The following is a 27998-nucleotide window of genomic DNA, read 5'->3' on the forward strand; positions in this document are numbered from 1 at the left end:
CTTATGTAAAAAAGACACGCCTTGCTTGAGTTGATGGCTGACATACAGACCGCGATAGAGAATGTGAAACCAGCGGTTTGGGTGCTGCGTGATAGCGGCTAATACTTAGACGTCAAGGATCCAAAAGTGATCCAAAAAATCGATACTGCGCGCTGGCAGCTTTCGATAACGACGTAAAACTAAAGTTCAAAGGATATAATTTATTCGTGTGCGCGTGTGTGACGGCGGAAGTTCGAACTGGTACGAAAGGAAGCCCGTTCGGTTGTTTTCCTGAAGCCAACCCCAATCAGGTGCCGGCAAAAGTAAAAAAGAAAAAGACCAGTACTCACGAGCTCCGAACAATGTTGAAGTCAGAAGATGAAAACACAAAAAATAGCGCGAATAATAAAAGCAACGACGACGACCATCAGAACAAAGAAAAAAAGAGGACACACTCAAGCCAGACGTTATGCAGCAACGTATAGACGCCACAGTTTCCCAGGCAAAAAATGCCGTAAACACGATCCGATTCCGCCCCTTTCGCAGAAACCGTAAGAACGTGAAGCAAAGCACGGAGCTACACGAAATGGAGCGCGTACGTTGGGAACGCGGGACTAAGCAGTGAGGGAGACGAGGGGGGTGGGGGGAGAGAGATCCAGTCGTCCAAGTATGCGAAACTGATCGCAACGCAAAGAAAAGCGAACAACACCGTCTCTTCTGGTTTCTTTAACACGCGCATAGTTTTCCGAACCGACCGCGGACGCCGACGCACAACAGATCGCCAGCAAGCCGTGCGTGACATCCCAAGCTTAAGCGAGCGAAGCATGGCACCCAGCGCGAAAAGGTATACCGTAAAGAGCGCGCATCGGTAGGAGAATGGGATGAATCGCTTCGGAGAAAGCCAGACAGTGCGCGTGTGAGTGAGTGAGTGAGTGAGTGAGTGAGTGAGTGAGTGAGTGAGTGGACGGAGGAGCAGCCCGCACTGCTCAGCATTTCCATACGAGGCGAGTGTGTTGTACCCGAGAGCGCACGGCTTTGGCCGAAGGAGACGTTCGCTAGGCGACTCGCTGTTTACGGCAGCGGTACCACTCTGGCCATGCGGCGCACCATGCCGCCCATTCCGTGTAACCGGCGCGCGGTGTCGCGCCGACCGCAGGACGCTGCGTCGCGCTTACAGGCGAGGCAACGGCCTAGTTTGAGCCGCGTATACCCGCAGGACCGCGGCGGAGGATGCGGAGAGCCAAACCGCCTTTGTTGCGGACACGTGTACGCAAGAATCGCTGTGTGACAGGTAAACGCAAGACTAAAAATTCGAGAGCTCTACGCGTTCTGCGTCAGAAGAAACGGAAGGACATTTCGTAGGCAGTATTTCCTAATAGTGCATTAAATGCATTGTACGGTTGCCTTTTGGCTTTACCGCTGTCCGATGTCCGGTGTCTCCTTCATATCGATGAACCTGCGCGAGAATCAGCCTAAAACCGCTCCTACGCCTGTATGGACGCCGAACACCGTGGAGTGGGCCAATGTACAGTACGGTCCACTGTTAAAGGGAACATGCAATCGCGTTGCTTCCGCGCCGCCCAGAACGTACGAGAATTGACGGCACAAGTTGCATGCACAGTAAACATGGCGGCTGGTCTTTCCACGCATCCGCCTGATGCAGCCCATTCTCCCCGCATCTAGGCAACAGGGCTTCGCAAAGCGGGGAGACCACGCGATCGCATGCTCCCTTTAACAATGGACCGTACTGTACCTTAGTTATATGGCTATCGCTGTGATACATGGGCTTCAGTGGGAGACCACCACATCATTTCAACTGAAGCAATCAATGAAATTCAGTTAGAATTGAACGCCGAACCCAGTTGAATTAATTAGTTTCCATCCAACTGATTAAATTAAGCTGGTTGAACTGATTTGAATTCAAAAACACGCCCTTCATAAATGAGGTATGGATTGCACTTAGAAGGAGGCCGCAAATATCGCACAGTCAAAGGCATACATGCCGCAGATTTCATCCAGAACAGCGGGTGATACGGTGAAACTACTTCTTTACCTTAACAAAAGGTCTTCAAAAGTTAGTCAGTTTGAGAACAGCAGGGAAGCTGGAGGTATAATCTAAGAGTTCATTGCCGTGAACGGCGTTACGTCATAATACTGGACGCTCAGGACGCAACGCCGGGTTGCTAGGAAAATAACGATCAAAGCAAGACTACAACACATTCATTTTAAACGCAGGAATTTGCATGGGCTCGGGAAATATGAACTAGAAAAAATAAACAAACACAGCTGCACGCGCCAGTCCTTGAATTAAAAGCTAGAAAACGCTGACACTTACGTGAGAAACAGAGGTGGCACTTCAGAGTTCAGGAGAATTTCAGTGAGCCCCAGCTGTCCGAACGTGGAACGTCTCTTCGTAATCGTTCTCCGCCTTGTTTCTTTTCGGTTCGGCTTCAGGGCGGACAGTTCCCGACACCGACTTCTGGGACGTCCACCGACAACTCCCTCATAAGTGCCTATAAGTTCGCAATTCTAGTGAAGCAGCTAAATCCCAAAATAAAGTGGTGCACGCCTTTGTAGAAGGTCTCATCTTCTTGCAGTCATGAATACGAGCTGAGGGGAACCATATTGTCTCGCAGTCGCTCATCCCTCAGAGAACGGCTTCCGAATCTAGGAGCTTATTCCGGGTAGCTGCGGTAGCCGTCACGAAAAATGACTCGGAACAACCCTGATGGCCTTCCACGTTCTTGAACGCAACCATTCTGTAGATTCGCCGTTCAATACTCGACGTTTGTCTTCCAAGTAGAGTTGGTGCAACTCCACAAGTGGCGAAAACCTCGCCACCTCCACTCGCGTGGTGTCCGCGAATACAATACGCTGCTATCCACAAGCCGTAAGTGCGCCCACAGAGACTGTCCTCTCGAGCATCTCAGCGAAGAGCTTTCACCTTTTCGTCGGATGAACAGCAGCACAAGACAGTTCTCCTTCGTACACGACGATCTCCAAAATCACGCGCGTACGGAGACAGCGACACCGAAGAGGACGGTAAAGTCACCGCATGCACCCCCGCACAACACGGTGGGAACGAGAGACACAGGAAAGTACGGGCAACCCACCGAAATGCACCGCGCCCACAACACGTGCTGTTCAAACTCGGGCGCGCTCCCAAAACGTGAGGCGAAGAGCGCGCCCTCTATCGATAGCGCCACGAAATGCGACCGCCGAAGCGACTTTCCCTCTCCGATTGTGTGGCGTTCGGTTTTCGCGTTCTCCTCCTCTCCCCCCTTTCCCTCTTGTGATTCCCTTTGTATTGTTTTATTTACTTTCTTCCGTCGCCATTCCCCTGCCTTCTAAAAAGCGGTTTGATTTCTCGCTTAGTGTTACTCGTGTCCAGTCGAACGCGTCAAACATTTTCGAGCCAAACTTTAGAAAATTTGATAATTGTAACACACTATTATGTAAATGTTGAAGGTAACTGTCCATTCTTCTAATATGTACCAAAATCTTCCTTTCACAGTGTTTCCATCGATCGCATGGAACAGTTATGACTGCCATATGAAACCAATGGGGAATGCTTATGACGACAGAAATAAAGAGTTAACTGCGCGAAATGGTTAGGACACCAGGGAGACACATTCACGACACTTAGAAGTGTTGTGAATGTGCTTCTAAGTGTCGTGAATGTGTCTCCCTGGTGTCTTAACCCTTTCGCGCAGTTAACTCTTTATTTCAGAAATGAACCAACTAGCCCGGCAAATCCTTTTACGACAGAAAAACGTTAATAGAAAAAAAAATACGAGACTGCCGTTGGGTGATCTACGGATATCTTGATTGTTATAATGAAGTCTCGCATTATATGAAAAAACTCCGTTCATAAACGGTGTCCCACTCTAAAGTGCTTTTGTCCAGAATTTTTGGGTAGGAAAAGTGCTCAAATTATTCTTTCTCCCATTTCCTTCTCTGATATAAAAAAAAATTGTTTAGAAAGAACATGCCAGCACTCACGAACATACTTCCCTGCCTTTTATTCTGGTTTCACAGCTTCCAAGCCTTGTGGCTTTTGCGTGATCGATTAATATTTAGCATAATTATGCCTTAAGAAAAAACACCGAGCACGCATCACGTGGCCTAAATTTAACGAAGGACGATTTCCTCACATCATCGCACAACCTCCCGCCTGAAGAACGCAGGCAGAACAGGGAAGTGGGAGCAAATAATAATAATAAAAAACGACAAGCAGCACGAAGTGGCGCGGTACCAGTGACGCAGGATTCTGGGATAACTTGGATCGTCATCGCAGAAAGGGCTAGAGGAAATACCAGGGCGCAAACTTTCGCCAAAGGCGGCCAAGGGTGGTGCGTCACTAAAGGCAAGAGATAAATACTAAACGAGCAATCTCGCGCGGACACTTCCGCGTGGCCTGAAGCCAACAGACTGCTTTCTTCGGGTCGCGGTTGCGCTATATTACAGTTCTCACGGGATGCACTCGATTCGGCGGGGCATGAAGCGTGCGTCTCTTTTTTTTTTAATTAGCCATTCGGCGTCGCGTCGTGACCCGAGGGCCCGATTTACTTGGCTACACATAAAGCACCTGCGCTATATCGTCAGTCGCTGCGAAAGCTGCGGGCATTCCAATAGCGAGCAACGTGTCTCTTTTTGCGTCAGTCTGAGCGAGGCGACGAGAAATTAAAAAAAATGAAGAAAAAGAAAGCAAGGTTAACAGCGAGAGAAAAACCAAGAACCAAAAGAAATCGACAACAAAGGGGAAAAAAGAAAAAAACCGAACTGAAGAAGGAATGAACCGAAGGAATGACGGACGAAAAGAAAGAAAGAAAGAAAGAAATAAAGAGAGAAATAAATAAATAAAGAAACAAAGAGAGAAAGAAAGGAAGGAAGGAAGAAAGAGAGAGAGATAATGAAATAAAGAGAAAGAAAGAAAGAAAGAAAGAAAGAAAGAAAGAAAGAAAGAAAGAAAGAAAGAAAGAAAGAAAGAAAGAAAGAAAGAAAGAAAGAAAGAAAGAAAGAAAGAAAGAAAGAAAGAAAGAAAGAAAGAAAGAAAGAAAGAAAGAAAGAAAGAAAGAAAGAAAGAAAGAAATTACAGTCTATAGGGGGCAGCGAGATTGCGAACTAAGCATTCACTGTCAGGAAACAACGTCGAAGGTAGCCGTACACCTTCAGCATTCACAAAATACCCATAGACGCCATCGCTATCATAGGCCTTCTAAAGAGAAAGTCCGAGTCCAACACTGAGCATTTTTTTTCCCCGGACGCCACCGCTCGAAGGCACCCTCGGTGGACCACGCCGGACTCGGGAAGCGAAAAGTTGAACGATCGATTTCCGGGGCTCGACATTGCGGTTTCCATTTAACTGATCACCTCATGACGAGTCAGCAGACTGGTTCTTCGGGCGCGAGACTTAGACGGAGCTCGGACGAAACCTAGTCGGTGCCGTCAACGAGCTTCTCGTGCTTTTACCAACTCTCGGTTGCTCAGTAGCTGAAGCGATCTTTTAAGCATGAAGTCGAAGGTTCGAACCCCGTTGCTGTGGCGGCATTTCGATGGAGGTGAACAGCAAGGAACGTCTACATGCTTTGAGATGTCAGTGAACGTTAAAAAAAAAAAAAAGAATCCGTGGTAGTCGAAGTCAGTAAGGAGTCCTGAACAACACCGACTGTCTGATAGCCTCTGGCGAGTACGAGTCCATTAACTACACCGTAGTTTTGAACGACACGTGTCTATGAAAAAAAAAAAAAGAGTAAGAGAAAATATAGCGTGCGGGCCGCTTCTCGACAGTTAACGGCGCACTTGCCTGGGAGCAGTGGATTGGCGAGAGCAGGGTATAGCGGCTATGGGGAAAAGGAAGCGCAAATAAGCCTTTACAAGAACGAGAAAAAGAAGAAAAAAAAATGAGTGGACAGCACAGCCCGATGACAGCTCTGCATAGGCCGCGGCAACCGAAAGAGAGAACGACAGAATAAACGCACCGAAAGAGAAAAAAAAAACATTCAAGACGGCGGGAAGCGCGATGCAGAGACAGGGGAACAAACAGAGTCGTCCCAGCAACCAGCGAGGGTGAGGAGTGAAGACAGTCGCGACGTTAGAGAGAAGAAGGGAAGAGAAAAAGGTTGGTTCGTAGGTAGGACGGAAGGAAGGAAAGAATGAAAGGACGAAAGTGCGACAGCAAAGGAGCGGGAAAAAAGAGTTGGGGGGGGGGGGGGCTAACAGAAAATACAATAACCCGGTGAAAAGGAGGCCAGCGTCCGGGCCGCACGTGTCCACTACGTCCCTCCACAACGCAAGAGGGGGGGGGGGGGGGGGGGGGGGGGTGAACCGGCTCGCGCGTGCAATCGATAAGTATGCCTAGGCAGTGCAAACAGCGCGCTCCCGATGGACGAACGCGATGCATCATTCAAGCGGCCAGAGGGGAATACGTCTCTTCTTTTCGCCAGTTTGCAACGTCGGCTCCCTCTGTACCTCGTTCTCTCCCTACTATGGGAAGAAGGGGAAATACCGGCGCGCTGAACAAACCCGAAACCCATGCACGACGAAGGAGACCTCGCAGCACTCTTCTGTTACCTCTCTGTCATGCTACCTCTGCCTTTCCTTTTCCCTGCCTCAATCGTCCACTCGTTTGCGATGCGAGAATTCAGTCTCAGTGACTCAGTGAAATCGATGAACAGAGCAAAATTCCGTTTAACCAATTAACGAATTAATTAGCCACTCTGCAGCTCATTCTGGCAACTTACCATCAACTGAGTTAAATATACGTCGGGACAAACTGACTGTTTATATATCGTCTAATTATCAGTGTCCTGCGACTCTTAAATCACCAACGAGCAGATGATGACTGAGTAGACGCGTAACAGTTTGTCGGAAATAAATTAAGAATCAGCAGTTAATTAAGGATGCAGCGAAATCTCGCGGTCAAGGTACGGCACTGGTAATTAATGGTCCGGGCTTCAATGTAGACAACGCAGTCTTCTGTGACATTCACTGCGAACACAAGTGACCGATTTGCTCTTTCTCTCTACGAGAAAGTCCCTCTCTGGATTGAAAGGCAGCGCGACGTCGTAGTTTGAGCCGTAGAACGTCGCAAAGTTAAAGTTTGTGCGGTCCATTGCAGATAATTGGAAATGCTTTTCTCGTGGGCACAGGACCAGCCGTTTTTGAGAACACGTTCTGCGTCCCCCTCGCACCACATTCTCATCGAGGTGGAAATAAACGCCGGGATTTGACTGTTACAAACTAAGACAACGGTCACATAAGCGCCGTTTGTTCGGGGGCGGGGGGGGGGGGGGGGGGGGATCATCGCAGCGCCCTGCATAAGGTGTGTAGATTATGTCAGCGTTAGACGCGGTGTGTTACACGTTCGCGAAGAACGAGAAAATTCATCTCAGTTCACAGAACAGGACAAAATGAAAGCGAGAAAGTTCAGCCATGTTGAGGGCAAGAGCTAGCTGCTCCGACCTTTGCCACGTAGGACAGAGGTTCACAGCAGACCCGCAGTCCCCGCGAAAAAAAAAAAAAAAATCCTGTAAAAGTTGTTTCTCTGCAGTACTAATTTGCTTGCGGCATAGCAATCTTTACAGGCAAAAATGACTACGGGGAAGCACCACGTCGGATGAGGGAGTTGCGTAAGGTAACTGATGCGCTGGGCGGTGTTTAGCGATACGATATATATCAGCCAAACCTTGCACAAGTATTTGTCAGCCGGTTTCGATAGTTAGTGATAGAGCGCGCTAGTAAGATGGCGAGTTTGCGAGAAAAGTAAAATGAGAAAGCGTAGAAGCCAGGGCCCGAAACAGAACACAGCGTCCCACCGTGTGTAACTGTGGGGAATGTAGAAGGCACATCTTAATGGAGCAAACATTTAGGTGCACACAAACTTCTTTATAAAGGAGTAATTACTCATTAGCATCCGTCCAAGCAGTACCATACGGCTGCAAAGGAAATCTCTACAGGTTCCACAGAAACCTCATAGCTGAAGAAAAACTACCCTTGTCCGGGGTTCGAACCCGAGAACACCGCCTCAGTGAGGCAGTCATTTTAATAACTGAGCTAACCGGGACGGCTAGCTCCACCTTCAGGGGATTTTACTGAAACACAGAACAAACTCTTTAGCACCACATTTTGTCGTGATGAGACCAGAAACTAGACGACGCATTCGTAACGAGTGAGAACAACCAATCAAAGAAGGTGCAGATGCTTGTGAGTTGTATTTCACGCAACGCGGCACGCCATAGGATTAAAAAAAAATAAAAGAGACGCAATAATAACACTAGGAAAGGAACGCTCTGATGTGAAACGCCTGGGACTGAAGTGAAAACAACTCAAAACGTTTAACGGCACAGCATTTCGGTAAATGCAGTGGGAATGGAGAAAATAGAGGGCAGCAGCTCTTCTATTTATTTCCCCGGAACACAAGCGAGGCAGGTGAGACAAATTAGACGGCAGCAGATCCCGAGGAGCCACCCCCGCTTACCCGCTGCTTTGTGCGCCACAAACCAACGCCCGTCGACGGGGTGCATATAAATCAGAGACGCAATGATCCTGTCCCAGAAGGATGAGCAATGGTGTGTGTGGTGGCGGTGGTTATAACGCTGCGTATGGAGGGTGACGAGCGCGAATACAGCGCCGCAAACAAATAAAACAGGCAGGCAAGTGCAAATGACCGGTGGAGACCGAAAAAGAAAAGTGAAAAAAGTAAAGTTTCGCTTTCATCGGGCAGGTAGGCATAAGGCAGGCCCCAAAACAAAATTTCGTATTCTGACGTCGCCCCACGGGTAGCTTTTACCTACGTGCGTAGTGAGGGGAGGGGGGAGGGGGGTAGGGGGGGGGGGAGAAGGCTAGCTGACCGACACGCACGCCGAGGTTTCGAGGTTCAAAACCTCGAACGGGTGGACCCCTCTCCCTTCTTACTCACCGTGAGTCGCGAAGTGAACAGGGGCGCGGCCACTGCACAATGTCAAGCGTACAGAGGGTTCAGTCAGGGGTGAGGGGGATGTGTAGCTCTGTGCTAGCACCACGGGAAATAGGTGAGAGAGAGAAAGAGACAAGGTGGAGAGGAGGAGAGGAGTACGAATCGTGCGTGTCCGACACAGCGAACAACGCCCCTTGTATACAAGGCGGCTGGACAACGGGACGACCGATCATCATCGCACGCATGAACCGCTCGGTCCTGTATATTCGCCCGCGGGCGCCGAACCACACCGGCGGCATCGCGACGCGCGCTTTGTGCGTTTTCGTTTGTTTCGCGCGCGCCCGCGTTTCCTCTGTGACTGACTGCCGCTCGCATGAGGCTCCGGACGCGAGACGCATACCAAATTCGCTGGTTCGCCAGGTGGGCGGCACCGCAGTCCGATTCGCTCGTGCGTGAGCGCGCGTACGCACGCGAGTTTGATTTCGTAGCGTGGCACCCGTAATGACTGTCCTGTGTCTGTGTATTGGTTGCAGCGCACAGGGTAAAGCCCTGGGCCCCGTCGGCGACGCCCCTAATACCTAGACGACGCAGTTCGCACGCTACTATTCCCACAGGATCCTAGCAAAACTGGAAGACAAAAAAAAAAAGGCGGTAGGTCTTCAAAAGATTGACATCCTTCCTGCTTTTACTCTCTTGTTCGTCGCGGCAACCTATATCTGCGTTTTGAGCGCCGAAATCTGGCCGAAACTGAGTCGAACTGGGAGCGAATTTTCGGACTGCTCTCGGCGCGATGTGCGGACAGATTGTCAGGCGGTGAAGACGTCGGCAAAGACTGCGAAGATGCGATTGTCTGTAGTAAGAAACTGCCTGATCAGGGTAACTTTAGAGCAGGCTTAATGGCTTAGGCCGTGTTCCGGCGGGTATACCGAAAGCTGCTGTGCACCGTATTCAAGACTCAGTGCTCGCGACACTCATCTCTTAACACAGCGCAAAAAGAAAGAAAGTTGCAAACCTACAAATCAATTGCGGCTGTTCTACGATAAAGATAAATATGCACTCAAAATGGATCGTCGTTCAGGTCAAGCGATTCGAAGAGGCTAACGTTAAATATGGGCGCCCCGTGGATAATTTCTATAAATGACGCGAGGAGGCTTCACAAATAAAATCCTACGCACTAAAATTGGACCTGCATTGTAGACGCAATGAAAAAAAAAAACAAGTTTATCAAAAGAAGAGTAAAGGCTAAGAAGTTGGTAACTGTCAACTCGACTTGAATCCATGAAGACGCATATAGAAATTACAGTATCACTTTATTTTGTCCCAGAAGAATGTTTATTTCGACAAACGCGTCACTTGAAAAGCCCGCGCGCAGGATAACAACGAATCTCTGCCAGAATGTATTCCATCTATTCCCAGCTAGACTCAGAGGCGATCCCTTTGCAGGGATCGCCTCTCAGTTTCTTCCTAAACGACATTTTTAAGGTGAAAGAATTTAACGGCTCATACTGTCGTCCGTTAGCAGAGGGTGCCACACCTTTGGCAGCGTTTAACTCGTGTTAACTCGGGAACTAAAAAAGATAGGAGAGAACAAATGGTTGCTTCAGATAGAGGAGGAAAAAAATGAACCTAGAAGCCAGGTTTGATGACTGTAGAGTTATGAGTAAATTAATTATAGTCAAAAATGTCAAAATTGCGTCGAAATAACACCGACGTCGATATAGCCACGGGAACGGTGTGACGTCACATCCACCGTAAGTCGTCACGGCATAGTGAAAATTGTCACAGAATGGTCGGAAAAACGCCGGATTTGTGTCAAAGTATATGGGAAAATGTGTCATTAAGCGTAATTAACACTCAAGATCCCCGAAAGATGTATAATTTGGGTATCGATATAGTCACGGGAACGGTGTGACGTCACATTCCCCGGAATTCGTCACGGCATAGTGTCCTCGGCTTTCGCCTCTCAACACTTCAGTTGCCAAAGTGTCCTCGCAATTTTTTGACGGCAGCTGAATATTGCACGGCTGACCTGCTTCAAACCCTGTTTTGGCCTCCGTGAACTGAAACATTAAATTTATGCAGGAAAAAAAGTTAATCAGGGGGTTCGAATGTCTTTCGTTTCCTATATATACATAGATGTATAATAGGAGAGTACGAGGCAAGAAGGAATAATATAAGAGTAGATATATGAAACAGCCAACTATGGATACACGGAGTGCGACCCTGCGGGAAAGTTCCCAGGGTGAACTGAACTGCGCGACTGCTCTCCGGCATAGAAAATTCTTGGTTCACACTTCAAGAGATTCAAGACGAATTAGGTTCCAGCGAGCGACTCGTCACTTGCTTCAAGGGGCCTTCAGCGCTGAGCAAGCGGGCTGTCAATACGGGCGGACGAAAAGAATTCCCAACCCCTTTAGTTCTTTTGTTTTTGGTTTGTCTTTTCTCGATATTTTTTTTTTTTTTTCTGTTCTTCCCACTCTGAATACGCGACATCTGGCGGCCCCCGTGGAGTTGACTTCGGAACCGACTGCACAAGTAGTGAGAAAGTTTTCCTGAAGTGACGTTCGATGACTATAACCTTCTGCAGGCTGGTAAAAACAAAAAAAAAAATGCAACGCATCTTACGCATCGTTAGCAGACGTTAGCTGAGCTAACACTGGTGAAACGCCCTTAATTATTATCGCTGGACAGAGAAGTACGCGCGTCACGGCGGAGTCGGGCGATCGTCCAAGCCACGTGGCGTTGACTGTGGGGGGAGAGGAGGGGGGGGAGACGGAAGATGTTTATCTCGGCTTGCATTAATTATAGCTTTTGTTAGCAGGCAGAATGCGTTACGTTAGGCGTAGTTAAGCTAACATTAGATTGCGCCACGCATTGTTTTAATTTTTTTTCTACCACTGTGCCACACGTGCGTCCCTTTCTTTATATATATGAGTATATATATATTTTTTTCCTCTTGATGGTGTGCTCGTAGCGCCGGGCGCAAAGAATAACCTAGGCCGCAAAAAAGAGCCAGATCAATATGTGCATTCATTCCGCACATCGTCCCACATCTTGGAATAACTAAGACCGATTAAGACCAATTCATTGTAAGCAGTTGGGTGTGCTCCTAAACGAGTACATAGGGAAGCTCGATAAAACTTCTTCGCCTACGTTAAAATCGCATGTTTCGCGTTTCGTGGCTGCTGACCTAAGAACTAAAAATGGAATATATTTTCCCGCCGATCGATACAAGCCACTGACGTTGACGTCGAAACTATTATGGACCTCCTGATCGCTGATTAAAAGTAGACGATGGTGAGGTCTAGCCACAGAGAGTCCTGCGCAATAAAAAAAAGTGATGACGTCATCGCACGCTGCGATGACGTCACATTTTCTAGTCTGTAAGAGCTCCGACTTTAGCGAAAGTGGTCTGTTTGTGGTACAGGCCAACTTGAGATTGTCCTTGCGTCCCTGTAAAGAGCTTGGTAAGTTCGGCGAAGAGCAGATAATTCGAACAAAACACCGAAATTGCTACACCCTGGAGATCAAAGTGAATAGTGCCTCGGGTCAAAGTGAGCTGATCGGTCGTAACACGTCGCGAAGACCCCGCATCATATACAGTGCTACGATCATTCCGCCCAGTTAATCCGTTCTAGCCGTACCTTTTCTACGAACCACGCCGTGAATATTGCAAGCGCCGCACAGCTCGAGAAATAAAAAAAAATCTAAAAATGGCGTAAACCAGTTTCTTCAGAAGACTGGTTAAGCCCCGTCTCGAGTTTCGCAATCCCGTAAACCACCCCATGCAGTATGGCGACGGTGTGTACTAGGAACGCGATTAGTGGTTAAGCGTAGACGGTAGATTGCAACAAAGAACGCGGATTGTATGCATAAACAGCGCATTAAGAGTGGGCGTCGCGAGCTAAAACTCTAGCTGCTAACGGTGGAGGTAGAAAGAAAGTAAAAAAAGAAAAAAGAAAGCGAGGCGCGGAATGTAGGGAAAAACCTTAAATTGCGCCATCGCGCACAGGCAAATCCGGCAAGTATCCGCGCCGGACGTCCTAATGTTCAATTCAGAGCGCGACATCGCTGGCCAGACCTCTATGCATAGTCACTGCCCCGGCTGAAGTTTTACCCGAATACATGCATATATTTCTGCGTAGTTGTACTGCCTCAATAGCGGGTCACTCTATAGGCTGTAGCCGGTTTCTCCGAACTCGAGACAGGGCACACCTATAGAATAAACTGCCATGGAAGCGAGAAAGACGCCAAGTAAATAAAAATCACCGATCGCCAAGCTGTAGCGCATAGAGTGCCAAGTAAGGACGGTTCCGGTTTTTAATACATGCCGACCAGAAACAAAGAACGAAGGGGAAAAAAAAAGCGGGTGGTTGAGAAAGCAACTTTGTTCGGACGCATATGGATGCATCTTTCTGCCCTATCCGCTTTTTTTTTTTTTACATTCGTCAATTCTTTTGTTTGCTCTCGTTGCGAAACGGCCGTTCAAGCCACTCTCGTGACCATGAAGATTGGAGCGGTGACGAAGGTTGGGGGGGGGACGGAGACGAGAGAGAGAGGCCGGCGATAAGGAGGCGAGACGATGTTAATTCGGTTCCTAGAAACAAGAATGGGCGCTTTGTTAGTTTGTTTTTCTTGCTTGTTTTACGGGCGGCCGACAACGTGGCGTAAAAAGGCACGTGGCGGGCGGACAGATAGAGAGAGAGAGAGCAAAGAAACAAAAAAAGGAAATAGAAAAGAAGAACGGGAAAAGTAAAGAATTGGCAGGACAGATAACGGAGCTAAGAAATCCGGTCTGGCACCGGCGGAGCTTTTCGTCTTTTAGAGAAACTGGTTATGAATTCGCGCGATGCAACAGTTGCATGCTCTCCGCGAACAAACGACGTGTGGCAGTACGATCGGCTGTGCAACGTGCGGGAGTGAATTGAAGAAGAGAGAGAGAGAGAGAGAGAGAGCGGTGGGGGAGGGGGGGCGCCTAGCGACGGCCCGAACGCCGCCGCGTCTACTGGAGCGAGGGAGTGGCACTGGAAACAAAAGAAAGAGAGAGAGAGTGAAGTCCGGGCCGAGGAAATGTAACAAACAAGCAAAGGCGCTCATGAAAGGGACGCTGCCAAGAAGGCCATAGCCGTTCTTTCGCCGCCGCTAAAGGCAGACTTTTTTTCTTCTATTCTCTCGCACTTCGACCGTTCATAGCCCGGCCTAATTATTATTATTCTTTTTCGCAGACGAGCCCTTTCGACACTACGTCTCACCTTAAATCGATGTTCATGACCGTACAGTCTCGGAAAGACAATGAGGCATGTTAGCGAGACGCAGTGTGATGAACTTCAACGCGTTAAAGACTTAAGGTTTGGGGGCACGAACGTCGATCTCGCACTCGTAGGGCCGCAGCCAGGCCGCGATGTACAGAAACGTGCGCGTAACCGGGAAGGAATGCGTAGCGAAATGAGACGCCTTGGCCACGGTAAAATTTAGCAGCAGGGCGTTATCACGTACATAGAGTTTCTTACTATTACCTAGAGGGAAAGCTGGCAGCCCGTCTATGGGAGTTTGCATGGCGACCCCTCGAGACCACTTCAGCCACCATGGGCGCTCAAAGCATCATGGGGCGGTGAGCTACTTGTTGCGGAACTGCAACTTTTGGCCAAAAAATAATAGAAAAATAAAGCTGTTTGATAACTACAAACGCCCTAACATTCAATATCTTGTCTAACGATTGCAACAAACGAGCAGAAAAGCATTTAAGTGCGAAGTTTGCCCAAAATAAGAGACGATTCGCTCTCCTATTGGCCAAGTATTGAACATTATAAAAACTAATATTTTGTGCTCAACAGGCGCACTTTTAAAAGGAAATATGCTTTCAAAAAAAATTTAGTTGCTTAAATACTTTAAGAGGTTTTTAATGGCATTTTAGAAGAGTGAAACCGTTTATTGGCGTTGTGTGTCGTTGCGGTTTCACTACTATGCTTTTTGCACACTGCGTTCGCGCGAAAGTCGTCTGCGCACACACAAACAGCGTTTTCGGAATGAAACGTGTTAGTAGTGTCACTATGTATTCCCGAAAAACTACGATTGTCCCGCAACAAGTAGCTCACCGCCCCATGATGCTTTGGGCGTCCATGGTGGCTGAAGTGCAGCGCCGCCAGCTTTCCCTCTAGGTAATAGTAAGAAACTCTATGATCACGTAAGACGCAATGGCGTAGGGATAGAAGAAACAGAGTAGGGCAAAGCGGTTTAGACAAAGGCTACTACAATTTAAGCAGAGAGGAGTAAAAATTGCGAGGACACTTTGGCAACTAAAGTGTTGAGAGGCGAAAGCTGGGGACACTATGCCGTGACGACTTCCCGTGGATGTGACGTCACACCGGTCCCGTGGCTATTTCGATACACAAATTATACATCTTTCGGGGATCTTAAGTGTTAATTACACATTTTTCCATCTAATTTGACACAAATCCCACGCTTTCCCGACCATTGTGCGACAATTTTCACTATGCCGTGACGACTTCCGGTGGATGTGACGTCACACCGTTCCCGTGGCTATATCGACGTCCGCGCTATTTCGACATTTTTGCCTATGCATAATTAACTAATTACTCTACAGTCATCAAACTTGGCTTCTAGGTTCATTTTTTCCTCCTCTATCTGAAGCAATCATTGGTTTCTTTCTATCTTTTTTAGTTCCTGAGTCAAACGCGTGTGACACGCTTTGTTAGCGTACGGACGACAGTATATGAGCCATTAAAGGCTTTCGCCTTGAACGGGAGTAAGCTGTCCACCAGGGCATTTACCTTTTACAAAAGGGAATGCGCTAGAGGATAGCTTACTTACTCCCTTTTTTACTTCGATATAGGCGTATACGAGTGTGTAGAATTCATTCGTAAAGAACCAGATTGACACCCACGCGTTCGAACACAGCCGATTTCGCGTCTTTCGCAATCTAGAAGCATCAGTGCACGTAAGTCCAGGGTGTGTCTTCCGGAGACGCTGTGATGAGTACGAAAGAAATTTAGTAGCGGGCGCCAATGAACACAATGATTGATTGACACTAACTGACTGATCGATTGATTTTTGCGCGCGAAGGTAAGATCAGAGATGACGTGAAGGAGGGCTCAGAATTGATTTCGACGGCTTGGGGTTCCCTGACGTACTAATTCATTATATACAGAGCACTGCTTCCCGGGCGAAGCCTTACGTAAACGCATCGGCAAAGAGCACGGATTTGAGCAAAAAAAAAAGAGCTGGACCGGCGGAGGAACAAGAAGAACAGACGGAGCGGTGGGACTGTGATCACGAGGTCAGGCGCACATCGAAAGGATAAGGTTGAAAAGGAAAAGGATAAGTTTATTGTCACTACAGGATGAAACCGAACTGGCACGCTGGCATCCAAGATGTTGAATTGAATGACGCTCTTGATATCGGGATAGAGCTTTAACGTGCAAGTAGCGCTCCCAGGTTTTTCCGAAGGAATGTATTTGCTCCACATCTGCGTATGAATTAAGCTACCTTGAGAAATATTTGTGTCAAGCGCTGGGCCAGCTATATTAAGGCGAAAGCCTTTAAAGCCTCATCGTTGTCGACAGAATGTTGTCAGCAGAGGTGTCACGCTTTTTCTAGTCAGACCAGAAAAAAATCTTTGTGCACGACGGGATTCGAACATTCCGTTCCGCAGTCAATCGTGCTAATGGGTACGCTACTTGCTTTCTTACATGGTTTATTTCTACGATTTTGTACAGAAAGGATATATATATACATATGTGTGTGTGTATACACACACCCGCACAACAACTATTTACAGAGCACCTATGTAGGCGCTACGTGGCACGAACATAATAGTCCTGCCAACGCATATGTAGTTCTCTTTGTCTAGGACGGTGGAGAATGTTTGCAGAAGGGCGTCGAATCAGACGGATGCCTCCCAAACGCCCTCCAGTGTCTCCGGAATTTAAGATTCACAAACAATTGTGTACTTAATTAACATCTTAACCACACATCAGTGACACAGGCAACAACACCGCGCTAAAGGCTTTCGCCTCACCGCACTTTAGGTCAACGAAGTGCGCCCCTGAATTTTTTTCGCTTGTTCCGTGACTGACGTCTCGGACAAACGTTTGATCTTCGAAGATTAAGGATACAGCCCCGAAAATTTACAATCCGACACCGAGAACCCCCCAGTGTCACTGCGACATGTGTCCACTTAGGCAGACAAAAAAAAATAAGAACGCAATGAGACAGGCAGGGTGGAAGAAGAGTATCCACGAAAAGCGGTCGCAAGGCACACATCGTCGCGGCTTACGCTGAACCGGCGGCAGCAGGCAGGCACCCAAGGCATTACACTGAAACCGCAGGTACAGTGAGCCCGAATACACTGTGACCTTTTTTTTCTGTTATTATTGAGCCTATGCAGCTGCGCCCTACCTGTGTGCATCTGTGCCGACGCACTGCACACACAACAAGGGGTGGAGCCAGAGAGAAATGAGGGCGCAGCGGTTGACGTTCGTCAAACCAATCGGAGTTCACGAGCTCTTCACAAGCATCGCCGTAAACTACAGCCGCTCACTGCACGCGTGCGAGCAGTACACTGCAGTAAAGGGGAGCTGAGGAGGAGTGCACAGCGAGGATACGTTGTAGAAGAAGAGAGGAAGGGAGAGAGAGAGAAAGGAAGAGGAGGAGGAGGTTGGTGGCTGTTATTATCTCATTTCCTGCCCCATTTCCGGCCCGACGGGGGCCTCCGTAAACAACGCACAAAACAGGACGCCGCGCCGGTGTCAGCGGTGGAAAAGGGGAGGGGGTCAAGTCAGTCAGTTGCAAGCTCGACAGAGGCGCTCGCACACAGGAAAACAAAGAGGCGGAAAAGCGAGCTGATTAGCGGTAGACCCGAGGAAAAGGAAGAGAGAATGATTCGGGAAGGAGGGTTAGGATAGGAGGAGGGGGAGGGAAGGCAGCAATGCGCGGTTTAAAAGAGGAGGAGAACAGCTAGAGTATCGAGGCGTAGCACGCGACGGAGCGGGAGACCGGACGGCAGCGCGACGTTTTTTTAGTTTTCTTCCCCCTCAGGACGTCCGCGATTCGGTGCGACAAGCACACGCACACCGTAGACGGCGCTCTGTCACTGGAGACCTTCTTGCGAAAGCTGCGAGTGTTCGCCAGCGATAGAGAACCGGGCAGCTCCGGAACGTTATACTAGTTCTTTTATTAGTGCGAAGCTATATAGTAAGGGACTATGTAGTGGTATGGTACAGCAATACAGCGTGGTGCGAAGTAATGTGGTGCTACGTGGTGGTATTGTGTAACAAAATGCTGCGAAGAGACATGATATCGTCAAGTAAAACTCTAGTTTGGGCGAGTTGGTTCAATGATATCGTGGCAGGCTCCTTACATGCACGACCGTGAAATAGCCTGCAAAGCGCAATACAGCTTTCTTTAGTTATTACTGAGACATATAGGGCTGGCGTAGGTGCCAAGATTTATGGGAATGGGAGAGTCGCCACGGGTGTTCGGGGAAGACAGGCTCTTCCCCGTTCTTTCTCTGACAGCCTCTCACATCTCCGGGGTTGTCAATCAGGCGAATCAAAAGTGTACTTGGGCGATTTACAATGCGACGAGCGCTACACAGAGAAAAGAGGAGGAGGGAAAAAGAGAAGCAAAGCACGAGGCAAGCCCCTGCTTCCAGAGGGAGAGAGAGTAGCGGGCAAGAAAAAAAGGAGAGGAGGTGCGGGAGGGAGGGAAGGTCCGGCAGTCGGCGCGCGGCGTTCTTCATGGTCGACCTTGGCCCACACGTCGCGGAATCCAAGGCTAGCCAGCCGCGCTCCCTTCGTCGGAGGTGCGTGGATCACCTCACACTCAGCTGGCTGGCGCGGAAAAGACGGCGGCCGCTACGTCAGACAACGGAGAGGGTGAGAGACGTGAGCGGGCGCCCGCGCGCGGCCGCTGTGGTCCCGCGTCGGCACCGCTCTGACACAGCGCGGCTGTCGTGACGCATCCCCGGGGATGCACCTCCGCGTGGTAACAGCGTCGGTCGTCACGAAGCCGTTGCCGCAGGGCGCGAGCAACGCTAAGCGGAAGAAGCGTGCGTTCGTCCGCTCGCTCGCTCGCTCACTGAGTGAGAGAGCTTACGCGCTCGCCGCCGTACCAGTAAAATAAAAAAGTAAAAAGGAGGGAGCAATAAAAAAAAAAATTAACGGAGACGGCACCGTTTTGTTCCACGTGGTAGGGAGTTGCTCTCCCGTTCGACTCCGGCCTCGCACGGCTCAGTCGCTGAAACAAGCATTGTCGCGGAAGACAAGCATTATCTTTTCAAATAACGAATGCTTTGAACAGAACAGATATGATGCAGATAGACTTTAATAAAGGTGCACAATTTTTTAAGAAATACTGTAAGAAGTTTCTTGTGAACAGCGGTACTAAATTCTCATCATTGTAACCATTCCGAAAAGTGTAACCTTTGTTCTATCTTATATTCCTCTTGTCGTGTCTTACCAACTGTAGTATGATCTACAGTCTTTGCTTGGCGACGACTCTCACGGTTGCGTCTACTGGGTATAAAGTGCTGATGTGTAAATCATGTATTGGTTTAATGCTGTATTCAGTATACTCCCGATGTACCACTCAATTACTGCTTTTTTTTGTATCGCCACTCTGTTGTATAGAAAATGAAATTGTCTCTAATGCCGTGTGATTCTGACAGGAAATAGCCACCTTTTGTTTACCCTTTGACTGATCCTAGGACGACTGCTTGACCGAACTTTGCAATGCTAGTTTTGTTTTATGCACATTGTGCAAGGGGGCCGGGGCCCTTGTCAGGCGCTGCGTCGCCTTTAGCCTCGGCCCCCTCTTGGACTGTCTGAGGAAACAAGAAAGAAAGAAAGAAAGAAAGAAAGAAAGGAAGAAAGAAAGAAAGAAAGAAAGAAAGAAAGAAAGAAAGGAAGAAAGAAAGAAAGAAAGAAAGAAAGAAAGAAAGAAAGAAAGAAAGAAAGAAAGAAAGAAAGAAAGAAAGAAAGAAAGAAAGAAAGAAAGAAAGAAAGAAAGAAAGAAAGACACCGTGTTACACGGAGATGAGCTCCGGGGTATCGGCATTAATGAGCGTCCCACCATTTTCTGTCACCTCTGAGCGCGTGATCTCTCCAAACGCCTCTTTCCTTCGTTCTCGCGATTAGCATCTGCCTTTTTTTATGTCTTAAGAGTGCTGAGACTTATTGCACGGAGTTGCGTCGGGATTTGCAAGCGCCGTAAACGAATACTTCCTCTTCTCGAAGGTCTCGTGGATGAGTGAGGTAGATTACGACGCGAGGCATTTTTTTTTTGTTTCGAACGAAGTAATGGAGGTAGATCGGCCGCCATATTGTCGCACTCACGTAATTGCTATTCTTTCACCCCGGGAGCTACCATCGAATGGGAGAACCTTCCTGTCTCACCAGTCTCCGTCGCAGGCGCATCTAGCTTCAAGATCACCATCCAAAATGACTTTTAGAACGTTTGTTTTACTCCAAGGAATATTATTCCGCACGTTTGCGTAGCGCCTTCGACGTTTTAAAGTACGATAAATTAACAAATTAATGAATCAAGAAGCAAACCTCATCGACGCTTCCTGTGCAGTCGTAGTACTACACCAATTTACACTTACACGCGTGCAATTTCCCCAGAACGGGCGAAAAGTGATCTTATCGCATAGGTGTCATTTTTTTTTCTAGCGATCACCTCGCCTTACAACTACGCATTACAGCACGCGCCTTTCGCCATTCACATTTGTGGTCTCAAGCCGGTGGTCAATAGCAGAGCCACTGTTTTCGGTCGCGGCTCACGAGTCCCGGAAACTTTTGCTCCCGACTGTACACGCTCCCATAGAAGTTTTGAGGGCATATAAACCATGGGAAAAAAAATAAATAACAAACTCCGCTTTTAGGACTCTCAGGCTGCAATCGCCAAGTGACATCTTCTCTGAACATCTTAGCATCCCTGAATTCCACCTCACGGCTCGACACACAGATGAAATTATTTTTTTTTCTTCGTGTGTGTTTGCGTGAAAGCACTAATTAACACGGTTGGAACCAAAAATATTGTATGAAGACTCGGAGTAACTCGGGTAAGCTCGGGTTAGTTCGGAGGAGCATCGGGCAAAGCTTCAGCCAACGGGAGGAACTTCGGGTAAGTTCGGAGGGCCGTCGCACCACCTGTAGCCAATAGGAGGGTGACCTTGAGGATGACCTTGACACCTTTCAAGCAAGGGGTGCACATTTCGATCGTCTGCTCGGTTTAACTACGTTAAAACCCTGCTAATTTTTTGTTTCTCGCCACACACACGTGTTCCCAAAACTCCTGCGAGGAGAGCTAGCTGCACAACCGCAGCCCTTCGGGAGTCGAACCGACGAACCTGATGTCGGGTCGGCGCCCGTGAGAGAGGAGGATGAGGAGGGGACAGACCTGAGCGGTGATGTCGGCGACGTCCTCGTGGGGTACGCCGTTGGTGGTCGGGGTGGCGCTGGAGGCGCGAACGGCAGCCGTCGTCTGGCCCGTCGAGAGGTTGATGGCTGCCTCGAGTTCTGCTTCATGGTCCATCATGCGGTCATCTTCCTGCACACACCAGAGAGGCCACACACGCAAAGGCTCAGAGGGCGGGGTCTCCCATATACTGAATGAAGCAAAACACGAACAAATGGCAAATGGCCTCTGGTAGGGCATGCAATGCCCTATAGGGCATTCAATGCTCTGGTAGGGCATGCAATGCCCTATAGGGCATGCAATGCTCTGGTAGGGCCTCTGGTAGGGCGATGCATTCTGGCATCGTATCTTGTTTGTTAAAACGCGCATGTGTGGTTTGTTGCTCCACAAAAAGGTACCATTTCTGGAGTGCTTTCAACAGGCGGAGGTAATCTGATTTGTGCTTCGTAGGGTGCGCACTTCTTCTCATACGACGGCATTTGCAGAGGATATTCTCCGACGTCGTTTTGCATGTGGCTATAGAAAACCGCCGTTCGCGCCGGTGGAACCACGTATAAGGTCCTTCGTTATACAGGGCACACGTACGTATGATCTACGTTATATAGGTAGGCTCTGTGTGATCGTGCGATCCACTGAGGCCCGGATCACATGGTCATCCGAGCGGGCGATCTCATGGATTGGGGGGGGGGGGGGGGGGACAAAGAATTGGTGAAGGGACGGTCACATGTCGCGGATTCTCCTTCGCCAAGACGGATGGCAAGAAACAAGGCGGATCTTTTCATCTCGGTCAATAAAGATCAACGAAACAGCAACCACTCCAGCGATCACGTGTCCCAGGGCGTGTGAGCATCTTACAGTGACCGTGTACTCCGGGCAGGAGCAAATGTGCGCATGGCGGGGAAAGCCATGGGGTGAGGCACACGGCTACGGCGGTCATCTTTCCTCTCCGTGAAAAAAGAGCGAGAAGTTTGGATGCGTTTTATTTTCAGCGTAGAAATGCATTGCAGGGTTCACAGGCCTGATTTCTCGAGGACGCAAAACTTGAGTCCGCGCCTGCGCAGCTCACCACGGATAACGATAATGTATTGTCCGACATACTGGCCTGAGGAATTTATACATAAATAAAACAAAAGTCTCATTGTATCAGGACACCGTTCGCACGGCCACGTAACACCGTACATTCCTCACATCACCATGTAAGTAAGACGATAGCTTATCCATACCGTTAACGTGGACTCGGAAGATGAAGAAGCAGATAAGGATTGGAAATATGCATCCGAACATTTATTTTTTATTTGGGGCCGCCTCAGTGGCTAAGTAGTTACGGTTCTCGGCTGCCGACCCGAAATACGCGGGTTCGATTCCGGCCGCGGCGGTCTCATTTCGACGGAGGCGAAATGCTATAGCTGCCCGCGTACTGTGCGACGTTAGTGGACGTTAAAGAACCCCAGGTGGTCGAAATTATACGGAGCCCTCCACTACGGCGTCCTCCATAGCCTGAGTCGCTTTGGGATGTTAAACCCCACAAACCAAACCAAACCACTTCTTATTTGTTCCCGCAGTCCCCTCAGTGATAGCTAGTGACGACTTTTAACAAATTAACGTTCGTGTTTGTGATACAAGGGACTTCCCTAGTAGGGTGACCCTATCAGTTAGGAGCACAGGGGAATAGAGGGGTGCCAGTGTGCATGCGTAGGAGAATAATCGGAGAGGCTTTATTGTACTGCGCGTGCGCAATGGCGCCCCACTCTTCCCCTAACCGATAAGGACACCCTATTCAAAAGGTCTCTATAGACTAATCGACTCTGAATTCGCACGCGCTAGTGTAGGCTACTCGGAAGACAACTCCTGGCCGCTACCGCCGAGGTCGCCAGCCGCCCAGCGACCAAGCAGCAACGGCGACGGCCAAGGCGCTGGCGTAAGACAGCGCCGCGCCGACTGGCCACGGAAGAATACGGAGCCCCACACCGGCAGAAGGAAGCGCGGGCGACTCTGTCTCTCTCTCTTTCTCTCTTCCTATCTCTCTGTTCTTCCCTCTTCATTCTCTCGCCTTCCTACTGTTCCCTTTCTCGTAGGCCCCAAGTAGGGAGCAATACATTCCGCGCGGGCAACCTGGTCGGCCCGGTGAGAGAGAGAAGCGACGCGGCGCGCTGTAGTATATATAAGTGCAGTGGTAGTTCGCACGCCCCGAGCACACACGTGCCTTCGAACAGCGAAAGAGAAAGAAAAAAAAGGGGGAACGAGGCGGCTTGTTAGAGGAACAAGAAAGAAAAAAGAGAAACGAGAGAGGAAAGAACGACAGAAATGACACCGCGTCGAGCAGAGGCTGGTGGAAACAGCTCGAAATATATCGCGAGAGGCAAATAACAACAACAAAACGAAATCGTCCTCGAAACTAAACCGCTGAAGCGAGCGGCGGAGCACAGTCAGGCGGCAGGCTCTACGGCGCGGCTCTAACAGAGCAGTTGTAGTGTGTGTGTGTGTGTGTGTGTGTGTGTGTGTGTTTGTGTGTGTGAGTGAGTGTGTGTGAGTGAGTGAGTGTGTGTGTGTGTGTGTGTGAGTGAGTGAGTGAGTGAGTGAGTGTGTGTGTGTGTGTGAGTGTGTGTGCGTGTGTGTGCGTGTGTGTGTGTGTGTGTGTGTGCGCGTGTGCGCGCGCACAAGAACCTGTTAAAACTGATGCTTGTCAGAAGAAAGAAGAACCCCGTGTGAGCAAAGGGATGCCACTGTCGTGTGAAAGGGCGGAGAATTAGAAGATGGGGAAGAAGAGGACGCACGAGAGGATGATAGTGCAGAACGTGAAGAAGACAGGAGTTTTTTTGTTTTTTTTATTCGAGAAGAAGACAGGAGTTAGCGGTTCCCACAACCAGTAGCGGCAGCAGAAAAATGGTCTGCACGACGTAGGGCGCTTTATCTGAACACGTGGATATCAGTACAAGGGCACGGTGTTCTGCTTCAAAAGCCGGCGTTGTACACTCGATCTGCGGACGCCAGCGTGCTCTTGGCGATGAGAGAGAAAGAAAAACTAAAAAACAAAAAGAAAACTGGGCCACGTGCCGAACGCGATCGGCCCGCATTCCGTCGGCCTCCCAGCACTGCCGTCAAGCAATGAACTGTGTTAAGTTTTGTGGGCGAGGGATAAACAACAGCAACGAACACTGCTATCGGCGAGGGGAGTTAGCGAAACCCCCTTTCCACTCTCCGAGTGTTCCTGCCACGAGTGTGCACACGCAGGGGAACACAAACAAGACAAGCCGAAGGGCGATGCAGTAAACGCCAGCAGCGCGCGGGCGAAAGATAAAAAAAAAAAGTACACCGTAGCGTCCTGATATTTGGAAAGTAGAGGCGGCACGTGCGGTGGGCGGAGGGAGCTGGGAAGGCGGTGGGACCCACATAGGACCGCCCTACTATCGTAACCTCCCCTCCTCCCTGTACTCTCCCTCTCCTTTCAACGAGCAATGCTCGCCAGTTTGTGTCGAGTTAGAAAGTAGGTCGACACGCCCCCATTCGACGCCTGCAGTTACTGCCATACAAACCGACGCCGCTGGCTACACAGGAGAAGGCTCCACAGTAAAGACAGGGAGGGCCTGCCTTCATTGAAGAAGCGTCCAAAAGCTGTGACGTCATTACTCAAATACTATCTGCTCTTGAAGGGACACTGAGGCTAACTTCATCCAATTTTTGATGTTTGCAAAAATCAATCCCGTGATTCTTTCTGGCTACGCTGATTTTTGTCCGGCAGCGGAAAATGCACTGACAGCCGAGAAAATCGGATTTAAAAATTTTCCCGCCGCTCAATTCAAACTGGCGACGCCCATACTCCGTGATCGCGGTTTTGAAGTGAATGCCAGTGTGGCCTACGACCTCAGGGATTTGCGAAAGAAATTCTGGCTTGACGCACCACAGTTTGCTTCCGAAAACGGCCGGTGGGTGGCGACACACGTATTTCAGTTACCCTTTTCTAGCTCACAATAGCTTCGTTTTCGGTGAAACTATCTTTGTCGTTAGAACACAGAAATCTATCAATACAGACCAACTTCAATTAGTTCCGGTTACAATGAAAATCTGAAGCGATTTTCTTGAAAAACGGGCGTCGCGCTTCATCGGCAATTGTCGAAATGGCTGTCGACATTCGCCTGAGTTCATGGGCCGAACAATCAATCAATTAATTAATCAATCAATCACGTGGCGTACTCTACGCATGATAATTTCCATGAATGTGGGGGCCTAAATTCCCAAAGTTTGTGTGGCGCAAGATCGCGGCAAGACTGGCTGGTGCAGAAACAGGAAGTATAGTCATGGTAACCAATGAAACGACACTGCGATCATGATTAACAAAGAAAAAGTGCGTCTGTACATTAGGAAGTGTTCTCAGAAAACAAAAAAAGTTTCGGAAGAGTTTTTCTTTTTTACCGGAAGAGAATCTCCGCGTCACAGTCTTTGCCATTTACGAGTGAATAAGCCGTAAAGTGGCGTTCACACCAGCCAATCGCAGAGGTTGTGTGACAGTCTCGGTGGAAAAGCGACAGTTGCCGGGCGGTAGAACGCTGCTAGACTTTCCAGCCTTGCGTCTCCGAGTTGCCAAGCGCTAAATTAATCAGCGGAACCTCGGAAATGAAAGCTTCTCGTTGCCGGCAAGAGTAAAAACCGACAACCCTCGTTCCCTAACAAGACCATCCGGAAAAGGAACCCGCAAGCCGCGCTTGGTATGTGAACATCGGAACTGTCGACCAGCACCTTGGTTGAAAGCCACCGCTGGTCGCACGCCCTTCGCGAGTAGCAAATGTATACACTGTAAAACTAGCGAAGCACAATCGTGTACACTTCTTCACATTCCGAACATTTCCGGCCGCCAGCCACCCACGAGAAGTTCAGAGAGAACCTATGAGCCGCCAGTGATAATCGCGAGCCTCTTCACAGCCCAAGTCTAAGCATCAACGATATCCCGAAGTTACGGATTTGGAATTTCACATAATGGGACGGCGTCCCGAAATTGATTGCTTCATTCAGGGGATCTGAAATAATGACGCCAAGGGCAAGCGATGATCCGAAAAGGAAAATAAAAGTAGGCTGAGAGTTATTTTACAAAAAGAAGCGAACTGTGTCCTTAATTATGCGGTGTATTAACATTAGACCATAGACTGGTGCAGCTGTTTCAGGCCTCTTACACCTGAAGCGTTCGCTTCTTTACTGTGCAGTGACCGGGCATTGACCGATCACGATAGTCAACTGGTCAGTCGGGACGTACAATGAGATATACCTAAGCGGCCGACCCTATACTAGGAATACGTACCAACGGCTTTATGGATCCTGCCTTCAATACGCGTCTGCGGCAGCGTGTACAACGTCTAAGCGTCCTCGGACGCATGTAACCATTAGTCCCGTATACAGCGAAAGCTTAGACGGACGGCCTAGTTTCTGCCCATAACGTCCGCATTCCTCGAGGCTTACAGAAGCGATGCGGAAACTATACGCACGGCAACTAGTAGTTCAGAGACGTAGTCACGGAAACCTTCGCCCGTAAGATAACTTGAGGTAAGTCAATGTGAGTAGCGGACCAATCTTAAATACCAACAGTTTTGTGGATTTCCGCGTGGCGTTTCACTTCATATTAGTGCCTTAAGTTGTTCGATCAGGGCGCTACCAAAGAGTGATCTTCGTTTTGGTCCCGTTATTCGTAGTGCATAGTGTCTCAGTGGTAGCGCTTTAATCGAACGCCACGGACAACCAACGAGCCCCTATTGCCGTTCTGAGCGCTTTAAGCCAAGCCAATCTCCAGCGTAAGCCATGGCGCAATCCAAAAGATGGGTAAAACGGAACTAACTGCACCACGCTTAACCCTCAAGATGAATAAACGGAGAACCCTTGAAGAGGTCAGCCTTTCTGCAGTTGCCTATATGAAGGAGGCTTTAACCGGACTAACGGTGTTCGCGAAGGAATTCAGCCGTATCTGGATCCGAGAGCACGGTTACACCCAGCGTCACCCGTATTAGGTGTGACAATCAGTGACAGAGCGCTCACACGCGCACAAACGCGTGATTACGGTGCAAGTTGACTGGAGACACCGGCTGCTTCACCTGCAGTCACGTGAAGCAGGTGAAGCACCACGCAGCAGCGCCAAAGTGGCGGCGACGTCTCCCCAAACACTTCGCATCGCGGAACGTTAACAGCTGCACCGCTACACTCGAGATGAAAATTAGCGCCGCATGAACAATAGCAGCGGCGGCAAGCCAAGGGCACAGAAGTTGCCCTTAACGTTTTGCATTTCTTCGCTTCGTAATAATTAAGCCTCGCGACCGAGTGACGCCGTCGACTGCGTGCAGCATTTCCTCGCCGCCGTTCGGGCGGGGAAAGAAAAAGAAAGAAGAAGAAAAGAAAGAACAAGGAGAGCATGGCGCGCGCCTCGAGAACGAAATGACAAAAAAAGTCAGAAGGATAGAAAGAAAGAAGAGAGGTTAGGTCAGACGAAGTCTGCTGCCTGTCTTAGATCCCAGCAGACAGCCTCGTTCTTCTACGCATGCAATCTCGCCGGCATTTGGAGACTACACATGCCAAGCCGTTCGCCCCTGCTTGTTCTTGTCTTCGCACTTTTGGTTTAGGGTTAACTGCACAAAGGCAGAAGAAGAAGAGCTAGAGCAACGGAACGCTCCCATATAGCTGTGTCGGC

At 49.1% G+C, this 27998-nt stretch overlaps 1 protein-coding gene across 6 annotated transcripts in view; it reads right to left on the minus strand.

Moving 5' to 3' along the window:
* Positions 1 to 27998, minus strand: part of LOC149327865 (uncharacterized) — a 465648-nt gene that overhangs the window by 58365 nt on the left and 379285 nt on the right. For all 6 annotated transcript variants that reach the window (XM_089563926.1, XM_089563922.1, XM_089563921.1 and 3 more), the window contains one exon: positions 21317 to 21466. In XM_089563926.1, coding sequence (XP_089420052.1) covers positions 21317 to 21454 — 138 coding nt within the window. In that variant the 5' untranslated portion in view covers positions 21455 to 21466. The remainder of the gene's footprint in view (positions 1 to 21316; positions 21467 to 27998) is intronic.

The sequence above is a fragment of the Amblyomma mixtum genome, chromosome 10 (genome assembly GCF_055824585.1).
Source record: "Amblyomma mixtum isolate Tamu chromosome 10, ASM5582458v1, whole genome shotgun sequence".
Taxonomy (NCBI): domain Eukaryota; kingdom Metazoa; phylum Arthropoda; class Arachnida; order Ixodida; family Ixodidae; genus Amblyomma; species Amblyomma mixtum.